The sequence below is a fragment of the Mytilus californianus genome, unplaced genomic scaffold (assembly GCF_021869535.1).
Source record: "Mytilus californianus isolate M0D057914Y unplaced genomic scaffold, xbMytCali1.0.p SCAF_3, whole genome shotgun sequence".
Classification (NCBI taxonomy): Eukaryota; Metazoa; Mollusca; class Bivalvia; order Mytilida; family Mytilidae; genus Mytilus; species Mytilus californianus.
This window is the reverse complement of record NW_026262679.1, coordinates 125,200,658-125,216,904: the sequence shown is the minus strand read 5'-3', so window position 1 is coordinate 125,216,904 and position 16,247 is coordinate 125,200,658. Positions and strand designations below refer to the sequence as shown.

At 33.1% G+C, this 16,247-nt stretch overlaps 1 protein-coding gene across 2 annotated transcripts; it reads left to right on the top strand.

The window, feature by feature from the left end:
• Positions 1-6,748: 6,748 nt before the first annotated feature.
• On the top strand, positions 6,749-10,489 carry LOC127736091 (early growth response protein 2-like). Of its 2 annotated transcripts, none has more exons than XM_052246609.1 (2): positions 6,749-7,103; positions 7,929-10,489. In XM_052246609.1, the coding sequence occupies exons 1-2, from the start codon at positions 6,875-6,877 to the stop codon at positions 9,473-9,475; spliced, it is 1,776 nt and encodes a 591-aa protein (XP_052102569.1). In that variant the 5' UTR covers positions 6,749-6,874; the 3' UTR covers positions 9,476-10,489. The 2 variants fall into 2 exon arrangements, with proteins under 2 accessions (XP_052102569.1, XP_052102570.1); XM_052246610.1 differs by lacking the exon at positions 6,749-7,103 and adding an exon at positions 7,471-7,777.
• Positions 10,490-16,247: the final 5,758 nt, after the last annotated feature.

Here is a 16,247-nt window from a genome sequence, read left to right as displayed (position 1 = left end):
TAAAAAACTACTAAATATTCTTCTTGTTAAACTATTGAGTGATCATTGGATTCATTAAGAACATTATAAAGACAAACTATATACACTTTTTACCTGCCTGATCTTTCATTTTAATCTGTGTAGATTCATCATGTTCACATTGCATGTTTTATCTGTGCTTGATGTGCCAAGGAAAAGTTATTGCCCCAGGAATTAAAAGTGATATAACTTATCAATAGTCACCCTACAGATCTGACAACATGACCATAAAGGAGGGTCATAATGGGGGTACTTTCATGATGAATAACGGTAAAAAATCTTGCCAAATGACGTTAGCGGTAATTTTTGGTGCATGACGATAAAATGTATGTTTTCTTTATGACGATAAAAAAATCGACTGATTTTGAAGAATCACGTTAAAGTTTTTACAGTAATAACGGTAACGGTTAATTTTTGAGACCTCTGACGAATCACGATAAAATTATAACCAATTTGACGCTAACGGTAGCCGAAAATGACCGTTTGACGCCTGACGGTAGAGGACATTTCTATCCTCATAAAGTGTGTCAGATATCAATACAGTAAAACCTACCTTAACGGTTCTTATATATATATTCTTTTAACTGTGGATTCATTTACTTTCTACGTACCAATTTTGTGGATCAAGGAAAAATTGTACTTTTTTGGATACTTTAATTTGTGATTTTAACTAAATTCAGAAAACAAAAACCAGAGAATATCTTTGTTTGTTGAACAATTATATTTGTTGTACACATAAATCCACATTTCCCTCCCCCCACCCCACCCAACAATGAATCTAAAGTAACCTGTAAAATCCAAATTCTTGATAATTTAAAATAAATGGAGAATGTGTCCATGGGACACAGATGATGCCCCCGCATGCATATAGTGTTATAAAGGGGCATAACTCGAGAACCCAAATTCGAACTTGATCTGTGTTTTGTGGTTATAAGCATTGTGTATAAGTTTCATAGCATTTGATTTAGGCAAACTAAAGTTTGTGAACGGAAACCAATTTTGGGACCGACTGACGTAAAGACGGACAAGGGTAACACTTTATGCCCTCTCAGGTGACAGCAGGGGCATAAAAAATAAGTTCCCAAAGGTTAAACTCACTAAGGTTTTACAGTATATTCAAATTTGTTTCTATATTTGTTTGGTTCGGTCATTAAACTTATTGCATTAAATGGAAAAACAAATGCAATACTGACTTGTTCTGAAATCTTCTCATTCAAATTTGTTAGATACCTTAAGACTGTCATGCAGTTGTCATGTTACTTTTTGTATGTGTGTTTAAATGTCATTTTTTGTACAACATGCCAAAAAATAACAATAATTACATGCAAAAATAAAAAATCATTATACATATATGGAATCTTTGACAATAGTGTACTCTTTAAATATGGAGCAAAAAGAAAATCATCAGTTTGTACCTTTTATTTTTATCATTTACCATCTGTATTGCACTGTCCTACTTCGTTATCAGTTCAGTCTGGGCCTTATCTAGACACTGTTTAGGTCAGGACAGGTGAGAGTTGATCTGTAAACATAGAAATACAAAGTAAACAAATTACTTATCAAAATGTGGTCATTAATACAAAATATTATAAGCTGACAGAAAACAAAATGTATTTATTTTGGTTATTATCAGCTTTACTTAATACTACAGGTATTATCAAGTTTGATGGAAGAGTATTAATGAAGAACTTGATTAAATATTAAATGTCACTAGAGATATACCAAAGAGATTATTTATATTTGTGTGAAGTTTTTCCCTGTGTTCCAAAATTTGGACATTAAATTCAAAATTTCTTTCAAAAAAAAAAACTACAGTATTCATGTATATACCTTTACTTAAAGCAAAGGTATATAGGTATTGTTTTTAAAGAATCAGAATTTTTTCTTAATGGCTAAATTTGTGATAGAAAAACGCAATTCATATAAACCACGTTCTCAAAAAGTATTATCAAAATCATCAAAAATGCAATGGTTTAATTGTGTCGTTGACAGAGTTGTTAAATTTGAATTTGTTTTCCTTGTCCTAAAGTCAATAAGCAGATAAAACTAGGTAAAATATAAATCAACTTATACACTTAAAAAGGTCATTTGAAGCAAAATATATTATTCTGTAACATGTGTCTTTATTGAAAGCCTGTAACATGCTTATTTCAAGTAATTATGGGTTAATTTTGTGGGAGATCAGATATCTATTGGTGGGCCCATTGAATTGTAAAAGGTGTACTTTAATACTCTTGATGTCAGATGTACCATTAAAACACAAATCAATATGTGCATGATACTCTGATCCAGAACGGTTGTCAATTCAGGGAACAAAAGTGTACACCTACATGTACCACACGGAGAGTTTAAAGAGAATTCACATGTTTACATTTTTAATTAAACTAAAAGTACATATATTCAGCACAGAACAAATTGGTCATACTATGCATGTATGATTGATTGGATTTGTTTCACCCCACTTTCACCACTATTGTGCTTTTTCCTGGCTGTCAGTTTTCATTGGCGAAGGAAGCCAGAGTGCCGGAGAGATCCACAATCTTCGGTTGGAAAACTGACATTCCTATTGTCAATTAAGATTGGAGTTGAATGCACCTACCATGTGCGAGATTTGAACTCACAATCACAGTGTTGACAGGCTAGTGATACAGCAGTTTGACTACTTACACCACTCTGTCACCAAGCCCCCTGCCATACTATATGAATTAAGCATTTATTCTTAATTTAAGAACATAGCAGTATTTAATATTTTTTATGGTCTTTCATGCTTGTAAACAGATCATCAAATCAACATCAGATCATGGGCTTTTGTTTAATTTGGGTCAGCTACTGTATATTATACGTGTATGGGTAATATATATGTATGTAAAATTATAGACCAAATCCAGGGTAAAATTCCTGTAAAATATTTTGAAGATTTTGTATTGTTAGTTTTAGCACAAAAAGTCAATCCAACAAACCTCCCTGATTTCAAATGGAAAAATTATAACAAACAATTCTGCATGAAAAGCAAATTGTACTATTTCATTGATGTTTACCAGGGGCGGATCCAGCCATTTTCAAAATGGGGGGGAGGGGGGTTCACAACCCAGGAAAAAGGGGGGGTTCCAACCATGTCTCCATTCAAATGCATTGAACGTCCAAAAAAAGGGGGGTTTCAACCCCAGAAACACCCCCTAGATCCGCCACTGTTTACTCTATTGTAAAATTTCAAGTGAACCAAGTCTGACATAGATTAAAATCACTTAGTATTGCTATTTCAAATGATACAACATTTTTTTGGTATATTTTTTGTGTGTATTTTCCCCATTAAAATATAAACGGCAATCACTGGCTTTTACAGACCCTCACTCAAAATTTCCCCTCAAGTACATTAAAATGCAACCCCCTTCTCTCAAAGAAGTCTACATTATTACATATACAGGTTGACCAACACATTACACCATCAGATACACCAATAGGTGTAAAGATAATACATGTACATCACCCCTGACCTTTGTCATACATTAGTGTACAGGTGTATATTTTGGTTTCCTGTCAACTTCCAAACAGAAAAACAGAGAGATTTATAAGTGGATTGTCTATAGATACATGTAAAATAAAACAATATAGATATAAAGGTACATGTTAGTAACGACCTAGACATGAGATAAAAGATACAAGGTCAAATGTTTGATAATCAGTCACAAAAATTGAATAAAATTTTGGCCTACTTTAAATAGTATTTATATTGATCACTAGGATTGAAATACATGTATTAATAACTGGGGCTAGTGAAACAGCAACCAAGCAACCCATTAAGACCACAAAAGATACACCTGAAAGTCAGTCTAGCTAGTCTCCAATGATGGAAAATTGTATACAGTCTTAGTATCTCAGGTCATGTAGTCTTAATTTAAAGGATAAGCTCTTCAATATAATTGCATGAAGTAAGATATTTCAAAAATATTCTGTAAACAATTGTATAACAAGAAAATATGAAGATTCATCTTAATGTTGTCAAAAATTATATGTATTTCATTTCTGTAATACATGTAACTTAACTCTGAAGATTAATTTTCAAAAGGACAGCATCTTAATTGTGTAACCCTCTTAAGGTCAAGGGAACAGCAACCCTACAATTCAAGTTTAACTTGAAAAAGCTGACCTGAGATCAATGTACTGTTTGCACTTGCTTCATTGCTCAATTCTAGATAAGTTGTCAATGTAAGCACTAAAAGACATTGCAAACCACTGACAAGGACAAACTGGTGGCAGGGTTAGTTAGTACTCAACCCTCACACTATTCTCATATCCACAGAGGCTCTAAAGATCCTGTATAGCTCACCTAGGTCTATGTGCATCTTCAATAATGTATGGACACTCTCCAACATTGTAGACTATAATATAATTAGAATTAATTTCCATAGTTTTTGCCCTAAACACAATTAAGTGTAAAAAACTTTACATTTTAGGGTAATAACTCCTATAAAAAGACAACTCATGATTTAGGCCATGTTGACTAATTTGTAGATCTTGTCTTGTTGATCTTTTTTGCTATTTGAATTTGAATCTATTTGTTATAGTTTTCAAGATGATAGGCAAAAACGTAAATATAGTAAAAACTTGTTTAAGGGCACGAACTCCCATACAGATTTGAGCAGCAATATGAACTTATTTGTCGATTATTTTTGCTCTTTGAAGTTTCTCTCTATCCATTATAGTTTCAAGATAATCATGATAATAGGCAAAAACACAATTAATTGGTAAAAATCATCATTAAAGAGCAATATTAAAGTCATTTGAAATCATCAAGTTATACTGACATGTTTCAAATTTATCATATAAAAATAAACCTTTTTTTAATTTTTATGAAATAAACAGTTCTATAGCAAGCATTGATATTACGTTGTCTAAAAACGTCAAGTTTTCTAAAAAAAAATCAAGGACATCATAAAGTGATGATGTCATGGACACGAAAAAAATAGTTGAATCAAGACCTATATGTCGATACATGTACAATTGATTTCAATTTCAAACTATTGGCAACCAGGAAGTAGCTGCATGGCAGATATAAAAATTGCTTGAACACTATAGAACGCAAAATTAATAAGCTGTACGGAATATAATAAAATAGCTTACACGCTACAACTCAACATTATCAAGCTACAGACCAAATATAAAATCATTCCTTTTCAATATAAAAGCCAAGAAAATTTGAACCTAGTCTTAATCTGACAGGCAGACAGAATGGCATACAGAATCAATTGGTAACTAGATTGGCATTCACCTGATGCAGGTTAAAACAGAATACTTAGCAGTTCCTGCTTCAGTTACTGAGTAATTGCATAAAATGCCTTGGCCAATACATATTTTTACATATGGTCTATAATATACAAGTATTATGAAAGTTATTCTATCCCTTTTGTACCTTCCACCTCTCTATTTCCCCCCTCCTTTATAGACTCCACAGTAAATATATAAATATTTATATACATGTATAAGTATAATATTACAGATATTATCATCTAGCCTCATTACAATTAAAATTGGCTCTTCAGTTGTTTGAGTGCCATTATAATTTTTGTTATTTTTTTGCAAAGGACAGCATTACTTCCATTTATTCACCTGATAAACCCAACTGTGTTTTGATGAATGTAAATGATTAAGATTTCCAACAGAAAAAAAAGAATTTCAAGAGTATTTTGTTTATTCTTTCCTTCTGTATTTTATAATTCGACACAAACAGGTTTAACAAAATAATATTAAATAAAAATAACAGTGACAGGACATGTGTCCAACTTTCTCTAGTCCATTTGGAGTACATATCTCCTATGATATTTTGTTGGCATATATCTATGTAGGCATATTCAAATGGTTATCTATTTTAGAATTTCATTTCTATTATTTACGAATTTGCCCACGGAAAGATTGATCCTGCAACAGAACAGCCATTTTCCTCATCATTGCAGAGTTTATTTATAACCTCCAACTATCTTTAGACTGATGTTTTATCTCATTGATTAATCCTATAGACATTTTTGAGTCATCGATCTAGTAAAAATAGATTTTTAAGATTGGATTAGGTTAATATTTTCTAGTCTCTTCCACCACTAGAAAACAAAATATGCTCTGACACCGGTGCAAATTGCTCTGACGTCACGAAGTTATTTTCTGTATCTCGTTAAATTTCGTAAAACTCCGCCTGACGGAAACTTCTATAATTGGCTACTACTAATCCGGTTTTACGAGAATAAACGAATTTACCCGAAGCAATATTCCTTATATGGACATTTTGTTTCCTTTCCGAGTTTGACGTCACAATTTGGAATTCGACCTTGTCTCCCATATAAGGAAATATGGCAATCGGAAGATCAAAGGTCAAATTTACGAGAATAATTTACTCATGTGTAAAAACTTACTACGTGGATTTTCTTGAAAAATAAAGTATGACTCTCGCTAAAATTTGGAAAAATACATGGATAAATGTCTATAGATAATAGTTTGACTTTTATTTTTTATGCAAAATATTCCAAAAGGTGATATTTCTGACTGACCTATATATTTTATAGTAAATAGTAGTAGTAGTGATTATCTATTATTTATGTTTGACGTCAATGTGACGCCAATCGTTGCCAAGAGACAGTGCTAGGCAACCTAACCGCAGAGCGATACGATTGGTTAGCATATTAATTAGATTTCCTTATTTGGCAAGTGGTGTAAATTATTCTTTCATTCATAAATCCTTGTACAACAGAATTTGTTCATTCATAGAGCTGAGTTGATCATCGAATGTAGTCGTTTAATCTCGACTTATGAATTTTTACTATTGGACAATATTATATAATACTTGTGAATCATTACTTTGTTTATAAACATGATTATGGACGGACTTGATACGTTATCCCAGGTCGCTTTGGCAGACCAAGTGAACACTATAGCTCAGTTGTGTTTTGATATTGATAACACACAAGGAGTTGGAGGAGGCCGTTTGCCTTCTATGTCTGTGGATGATAATCTTAACACACCAGTTACAAGCAACACTCAGGATGTTACATTTTTTAATTGTGGAGAGCCTTGGGAATCGGTTCCCATTACTGCAACTGGTAGGTCATTTTATTTCATTCATAGTTTCAGGCTGTTGAACTTTGATTTTTTGCCTGCATATTTCTACTACATATGCGGTAGCTTAAACTTTACTTGTGATGTAAACATCTTATAACTATATTGAATATTGTGATGTCAATTGTACAAATTTGTAAATTTTGTTAAATATCTAGATTTTGTGCTAAATTGTCATATATGACTTGGAATGTTGGAAAAGAATGTCGATTATGAAGTAAATCTTCGTGCGTCATAGGTCTGAATATGCGCAGACAACAGTCGCACTAAATTATTTGATTGTAAGCATATTTTTGGTCATTTTTATACATTTCAAGTATTGAAAATTAGTTTGATTTGCAAAAACATGTGATTTTACAAATTATAGTAAGAAACACATGGAGTTCTGTTTATGTTTAGACACCCACTATCGAAATCGCCCACATGAAATATACCATAAGAGGCGGAGCTAATGAATACTGCAACATCTATTTATAGAAAAAGATACTGTTTGCGTCATAGAACTTGTAATGACGCATATGCATATTTTGAAGTAATGCCAGCACTTAAATGAACACTCATTACTTGAAAAAAAATATACTCAGTAAAACTTAAAGTGAAATGCCACGGTCTGCAAAAGATACTACATATGAATTCGTAATAAATTTTACAGTTAAACGTAAGCATTTTTTCTTCATAGTAATTGAGTATTGTCCCACATACTGACACTGTGAAGGGGGTGTATGAACTAAAAATAACTAGGGATTAACCTTTAATTTTCTTTTATTACAAAATAGTATTTTAAATGTTATTATCCTTTATATTTACAGCAAACTTAAAGGCTGCTTTCCCAGACAAGCCAGAGGGAGCTAATAGACAAGAATCTGGATTGGAACAACTTCATCCACAACATCAACAACAAGACGAACAACAGCAACAATCACAATTTACTCATAGAATACAGTACAAAGGAACTCTTGTCGCATCATCGGTAGCACCTGTATCTACAAGCTCAGATCATCTTCTTCCACCATCAAGTTCACAGCAGGTCTTTGCTCCACTGTCACCTCTTTTGAGCATTTTGACGCAAGCTGCCCAGGTCCATCAAGCACAACTTTCTTCACATGTGCCACAAATTCAACAACAACAGGAGTATCCCGATATTGCTGAGTTGTCGCAATATCTTCAGCAACAACAACAACAGCAGCAACAACAGCAGCCTCGCTTTAGTCCCGCTCCATCGACTTCTTCACAACACTCTTTAACTGGATCACCACCACCGGAAATGGGGATTCGAGAAGCTAGCGACACATATTCTGCAGGATTTGCATCACCTGTTAGTTCAACACAGTCTACTCCATGTTCTCCGGAACCCAACATACCGGTTTGCGAACAAATGCAAATGTTGCAAGAATCATTGAATCAGTATACGAGCCCACCACCACCGTACTCACGCCCACCATCATACGAAATGCAGATAAAACAACCTCAAATATTGAGCTCTTGTTCACAACAACATAGTGCACATTCAATGGCGATGAGTTTCCCAACCGCCACGATGTCCGTATCAGTACCACAGAGCGTACCCCAAACTGTGTTACATTTCTCTGACGAGTACAATACAAAGGATATAAGTTTAACAAGTGACTTTAAATGGACAGTAGAACAAGAACAAACTCAGTTACCGAACTTCACTGCATTACAAGTGAATAATCCACAAGTTTCGGAAGCTGGGTTTCAACATCAGGGACAGTTCCCTCTCATCAAAACAGAGCCCGGTATGTCTCCAGAGTACTTTATACCAACTACGTCACAAGAATACAGCTTACCTGGCACATCATCGAGCATTGTACAAAAACAAACATTACCGTCAGTGTTAAATACACCTTATCAACAAGGCACTCTTAAGCTTTTACCGGTTAAACCGAGAAAGTACCCAAACAGACCAAGCAAAACACCGCCACACGAAAGGCCATACGCATGTCCAGTTGAAGGTTGTGATCGTCGTTTTTCTCGAAGTGATGAACTTACACGACATATCAGAATCCACACAGGTCAGAAACCGTTTCACTGCCGGATCTGCATGCGCTCATTCAGCAGAAGTGATCATTTAACGACGCACGTGCGTACGCATACTGGCGAAAAGCCCTTCTCATGTGATGTTTGTGGAAAGAAATTCGCAAGAAGTGACGAAAAGAAAAGACATGCTAAAGTACATTTAAAACAAAAAATGAAAAAAGAAGCTAAAACATTATCATCAAGCGTGTCCTTGCCGTCAACAACTGGTGCTATTTCAGACTTTCTACCAGCATGCACTAGCGGGCCTGGTGCAATAAACTTACCAACCATAGTAACTACAACAATGTCAAATTTGTAAACAAGTTTAAACATTTTTTCATTGTCGTGTTTTACATTTTTCATGCTCAAATATTATTATTATGAATTTGTTACCAGAAATATATCAGGGAAACTGGTAGATTATATATGTATACAAATACAAGTAGTGCTTAAATTATTAGACGCATCGCTGGGGTCAACTTCTAACTTTTAGAGGTGAGGAGAAAGTAAATTCTCAAATTATTTATTTCTCTTTCAAAGCTGTTGTTGAATTTCAATTTGTGTACTTATCATATAAGGCTTTAATTGATGTAAAATTAGCTTTAACGTGTTATCCCTGTGAAAAAAACGTCTGAGTTCAGACCCTCAATTGTAATCAAACAACTGAAGGAGGATTTATTTTTTGACATCCAGCGATGTGGTATATCATTATATGTAGAACTTTCAATAATTCAAATTTTGTTAATTTTATGTAAATTTTGGCAGCAATTTTTATTTTTATTAGTAAGTAGGGCCATGAAATCCCAAATCATATAATATTTTCACCGGTGCTCTACTAACAATATTTTAGCACTTTTCTTCATTTCATGCTTTAACTTCTTTCTTTTGAGATTAATAGTGCTATTTTTTATACCTTAGATCTGACTCCCCCTTTTTTCCCTGCTGAATTTTCCCCTGAACACTTACAGTTGTGCCTTTGTTTACCAAACCTGTTCACTAATAGGCCAGTCAAAGGGAGATTACTCTAAATGCCTATTAATTTACTTGCCTTTACCTCATATCTCATTTAATGAAAATGGCGAAAGAAGAAAGAGGAAGATTTTTTTTATTATTTTGATGTTGTGTTAAGTTTTTGTTTTTGTTGTATGAAAGTTTGTTGAAATTGTTGTTGAATTGCTGAAATGTTAAATTCTATATTTTCAAATCTATTTTTCATGATGTTGTCATTTCATCTTGTTATTATTACCTCTTGCTGGCAAAGAATTTAAGAGTATGGCATAATGTCACTGAATGGCAAATCTAGAGCGAAATAAAAATTGTATAAAAAATGAAATTTGTTTTTTTACTTTATATGTTATCTTATTTTCAAAACTCTTTTGATAACATAAAACTACTATTATACAACATTTAAAACTACTGCAGGTTAGAGAACACCAGTTTGTCGATGCAAGGAAAACCCAACACTTAAATGAAAAACAAAGCGAGAAACAACACAAACATACCAGTCTAAATACACACTAAACAAGTTAGTTATTAGCAACATCAAATAACTATCTCAGCCTACATATCATTATGAAAAAACTGATGTTGTAATTCGTAAATGGACCAGACATAATAAGCTGACAGAAAGAAGATGTTATTTTTGTAACACAACAAATAAAATTTCTATGTAAAATAGGTGAAAGTACTTTCTACCATATAATAATCTCATATATATGGATGAAAAAAAACGATGGCACAATTCACGATGTTAGTGTAAATGAAGTTGGAGTAAAGGTGAATGATAAATTGTATACGGCCCTAAAACAAGCTCTACATGTATAAAGATACCACAACGTTAAATTTATTGCTTTGTTGGTTGTTTTTTGCTTGCGTTCAGTGGCAAATATTTCATGCTCGTTGTATATGGAAAGGAGTATTCAGGTTAACAGTATTAACCTTTTGCCTTTATTTGTTATACAGAATGCTACATTAGAAACGCCAAGACCAATATCAAGATACTATTGAAACAACACTGATAACTATTTTGAGTAGGCCAAGGAAACATCTAAATAAATCGTTCATTTCTCTGATCAACCTATTTTATATAACCGGGACTTTCGATTTTTTTCACTTAATATAACGTCGATTTCAGTTGTAATTTGGACATCACAAGTTAAAGTACTATTTGTCTGAGAATCTGTACATTTTTAAGGTTGCCTTAGTTGCGTGCATGTACAACAACGGGGGGAAAAATAAGCAAAGAAACGTACAAGCCTCACAATGTAATGGTATGTTGACTTTGTGGCTTTTATGGTTACAATGTTACCAGTCACATACAAACTTCATTATCTAATGAGTTGTATAAATTACAGAATAAGCAGTACTGTTCAGTTTGTAACACTGCGGGTAAAGGTTGTCTCAAACTTCTTTGATTAGCAGAGATATTTCTTTGTAAATACACAACGCTCGATGGAATTCAATTATATCATATGAAAACTACTCCAATTTATGGACTTTAAGCCAAACATACTGTGGAAATAGCCGACCAAAATTTGTATAATTATACATGCAGTATTAATTAAAAAAAAAAGCATAGTTTGATATGAATAATCGTACATGCAGTATTAACTAACAGAACTTAGTTTGATATGTATAATGAGGGGCCTGATGGGTTATTTTCGTTCTTCGTGATCGGCGCATTTTCGCTATCGTGATCTGTTTTTCTACAGATTTATTTTTTTTTATATTTTCGTGATCCGTGATCATGGAAATTTATTTTCTGTGAATCGTGATTGACAAAAAAATCAACTCGTGAATCGTGATGAGACCCCCCCCCCCCCCCCCCCCCCCCCCCCCCCCCATCAGGCCCCTCTATAATCAGACATGGAGTATTAACTAACAGAACATAGTTTAATATGTATAATTATACATGCAGTATTAACTAACAGAACATAGTTTAATATGTATAATTATACCTGCAGCTTTAACTAACAGAACATAGTTAAATATGTGTTATCATTTAAGCTTGTGTGTTGTTCTTTAAGTTTGTTTGTTGTACTTTGCTGCAGCTAACCTTAAGCTTTCATTCAACTTTCCGATAAGTTTATATCGGACATAAATCTTGCAAAGCGACAAGATGCACTAAACACTTTCAGTTTGCATGATATTATACAATTATAGCCTTTGTGTGAGGTCGATACGAGGTTATATCGACCTAAGAGAAGCATATTGACTGAGGACGAAGTCCGAGGTCGATATGCTTCTCTGGGTCGATATAACATCGTATTGACCTCAACCAAAGGCTACAATTGTTATATTATTAATCAACACTGACTATAGCATGAACAATGTAAAATTGGGGATTTCTAGAATCTATTTTTAGTAACATGCTGTATGCCCTGTGCAATATGCTGTTTTTGACCTACGAAAAGCTAAACACAACAGTATTGGCGTGCAAACTGAGCAAATACAAATGTACATGTGATCAAGTTTTAACGAATCAAAAATCCTTAAAAATATTCGATTAATAATATAAAAAAATATATATATATAAATGGATGTACCATAAGGGAAAACAAGGTTACAACTATATACCGTCAGATATTTTGCCATTAAAAGATCACATTTGTCTGGTAAGATGTTGCGTAAGTTCTTTAACATGCACTGAGTTCGGCATTCTCGGAACACACGTCGTGTCTTAGATTATACGACAAAACATACAGAAAAGGGGAAAACGTGTAATCAGTCTAACTTCATCTTTCAAGAGTTGTACCTTCTGACGAGTTTTTGAATGCTTTTAGTTTCTGTTTGCTGAATCAGTTATTATCTTATTTCGTAGAAATTCGTGTACTGAGAGTAAAAACTTTGAGTAAGAAGTAGTCAACACAGATTCCATGAAATACTATTAAAATTATTCTATAAGAAAATTTAATCCTGCAGTTAGCCGACTCTTGTTCCTCAGTACAGTAAGTTCCCAACACTGATTTTTTACAGTAAGCCGACTCTTATGTAATTCTCTGTACAGTATGTATTTAACACTTTGATCATATTCATGACCTTTCGATATATATTTTTTTTCTTTTTTTGTAGAAAATCAGAATGTTTTTATCAAGAAATTTTTAGACAATTCAGAATTTAAAAATAATGCTGATCAAGCATCAATAGGATTTTTAAAGTATTCTATTATTTTCAACATTGGTGATTTCATTAGAAAGCCCAGACTGAATAGTTACCAATGTAAAAGACCTATTCATCTACTTATTATTCTAAGTGAAATATCCAGGTATCACTAATCACACTAAATCAGTCAACAGGTTAATGACTAACATAAAACGTGGATTTGTTTTCCACGACGTGAATCAAAAAAATAAGCATTATTATACCAGATGACTTAATTTAAACCTTCAACATTGATCTTAAACTAATCGAACTGGCCTTGGCCAATAACACAAGGTTATCATGGACTTGAAGTGCATGCTATGCATGTCATGAATAACAACGGGAAAAGATTGACTAGACAGACATTAGGAATTCATATACCAATTCATACATTCTAAAAATTCGGATATTATAAAAAGTTGATATTTCAGGTCTTCTTCATGCAAGGAAATTTTATTGCATATCAGCATTTTTATAGATAAACCATTACATGTAATGTAGTATAGATTTAGCATTAAGCAGATGTGGTATGATTGCCAATGAGACAGCTATCCACCAAAGGACGATCATGCAAATAACTATAGGGTATTGTACGGGCTCCAACAATAATCAAAACCCATAGTAAGTTATAAAAGCACCGACATGACAACATGTGAAATAAGTCAAATTTGAAAAACAATATTTATCAATATCTACCCATAACTGTCAATATATATACAAACATATGAGTTATGTATTAAGTAATTCTGATTAAGGAATACTTAATAGTTTGATTGTCAATTAAGTAACAAACTAGTCTTTCAGTATTAGTTTCGTTACCTGTTCCATGATTTGTTTGAGTATTTAACAACAATTGATAGTATCTATCCCATAACCCACCTAGTAGACTAAACTACATTGTGTACTTGTACTCGTTGTCGTTTGGTATCATGTTTTCTATATACCCCTGTAAACAGACAACGTTGACTGATTAAATTTTACATATTACCCCACCTTTCAGATCTACAATCCCTGAAATATAATATTCCATCAGCCAGTATTAAATGTTCATGTTCGAAATAATTGCAATGTCACGAAGATAAGTATTGTACCAGATATCGGGTAAAGACCTTCAACAGTGATCCCATAGTTCGTGCACCGACTGTGACAAATGATATTCACAATAAAAATAATGAGATATGCTGTGGCCAGCAACCAAACGATATAGACAACCAAAAGACAACAACATAACAACATAATAACCAACAGTTACGGTGTGACGAGAATTGGAAATGCCTAATTCTATGTCGGATATACGCAAACGAGACAGGAGTACAACGGCACCGTACGGAAAAAAGGTATCTAGGGCCAACACGGCCTGTAACAATAAATAGGTGTCTTAAATGAATGAATTAATAGAAACTATCACAGAATTGCCATGAATACATTTATGGAAAGCCAACGGGGTCAAAATTCTTACTTATTTGTAACTTGTATCTTTGTAATTTCAAATTTCTTACTTCGTAAATTGTCAATTTGTAACTTGTACCTTTGTAATTTGAAAATTCGTAATACGTAAATTTGTCAATTTGTAACTTCACTGTGTCTAAACTACCCCGGCGAAAAATGTTTGGACTCAATAGTATCTAATGTCCGGTACGGTGACGGACAATCAACAGACAGAGAAAAGTAGAAATTCTGTTTATTTATTTGTTTTTTTAATGATATTGAAGAATGTACATACACATATAACTATTTTCGATAGTGTGATGTAATATTTTCTACAACCGTTCTAGATTTATGGAGAAATAAGTAAAAAGGCACTTCAAAATGGTGAATTGAGTGAACCCTGCCTCGAATTTGTTTAATTTCACTTTAAATTGAGCACATTGTACGGAAAGAAAGGTACGGAAAGAAAGATATTAACTCGGTGATTTCAAGACTTGTCACTATGAACACCTCAATATTTGCATGTCTGTGCATGGAATGAAAAAAGTGGGTAATGTCAAAATTAAAGCACCCGGTTTTGTCCTTAACTTTCACAAAGCAGACCCGGTTTTGTCATAGATAATAATGCATAATCGCACGACGAAAGTTAAAATATGGCGCTCAACAGCTGAGGGATCGTTGAAAAACATTTTCTTTCAGAGGATAACTTATAACCTTTTTGAATCCGTAAACACTTGAATTCCTGCTATATTAGAACAAAGCAAATTTCAATTTTGTTTTGTATAAAAAAAAAGGAAAAATTAAAAAGAAATGAAGGTTTTGTAACGCAATTAGATTTTTTTATATCAACTATGTAAATTTAAATGTTCAAACTCAAATAGTGTACGGCCTTGAAAATTTAAGGACGCACATTTGATATTTTCTGGGACAACAATATGTTTTTTTTAATGTTCCGCTCTACTTAAAGGGAGAGACTATAATCGTTTGAAAATAAATATTCTGAAACTAAACGTTCATTATAAAGCAAGAGAATAAGAAAAATGTATATGCATGCAGAATCGATCACAATAATAGTGCGTTAAAAATCTGTTTACCCCTCTTTGTTACAATAATACTAAGTATAAGTTAGTATAATAGCCTTAGGCCATACGGAAATTGCAATGATGATTATTTGATTAGTAATTTTATAAATAAACGTTGTTTTATAACTTTTTTTTCTTCTTTTTTTTTAACATTAACAAATTCTTTAGTGCACTAGTATCAAGCTGTTAACAACTGTCCTATATAGTACAACTATTATATATAGGTTTATCTCTTCATTGTATAATGATTATCGTTCATTGACAAATGTTCTACAATTTAAGCACGTTGGTCAAGTTTAAAGTTGTCAATATGCAAGGGCGGAGTGAGGCCATGATTTTTGAAAGGGGCGTATTCATAAACGGATTTTATACCGCCGAGCGTAGCAAGGGGAACTTTTTTAACGATTTTATGCTAAAAAATATCTTATAAATCGTAAAAAA

Coding starts and splice junctions, on each gene's coding strand:
- LOC127736091 (XM_052246609.1), top strand. CDS start 6,875: ATGATTATGGACGGACTTGATACGTTATCCCAGGTCGCTTTGGCAGAC. Junction 7,104..7,928: donor GGTTCCCATTACTGCAACTG/GTAGGTCATTTT, acceptor TTATATTTACAG/CAAACTTAAAGGCTGCTTTC.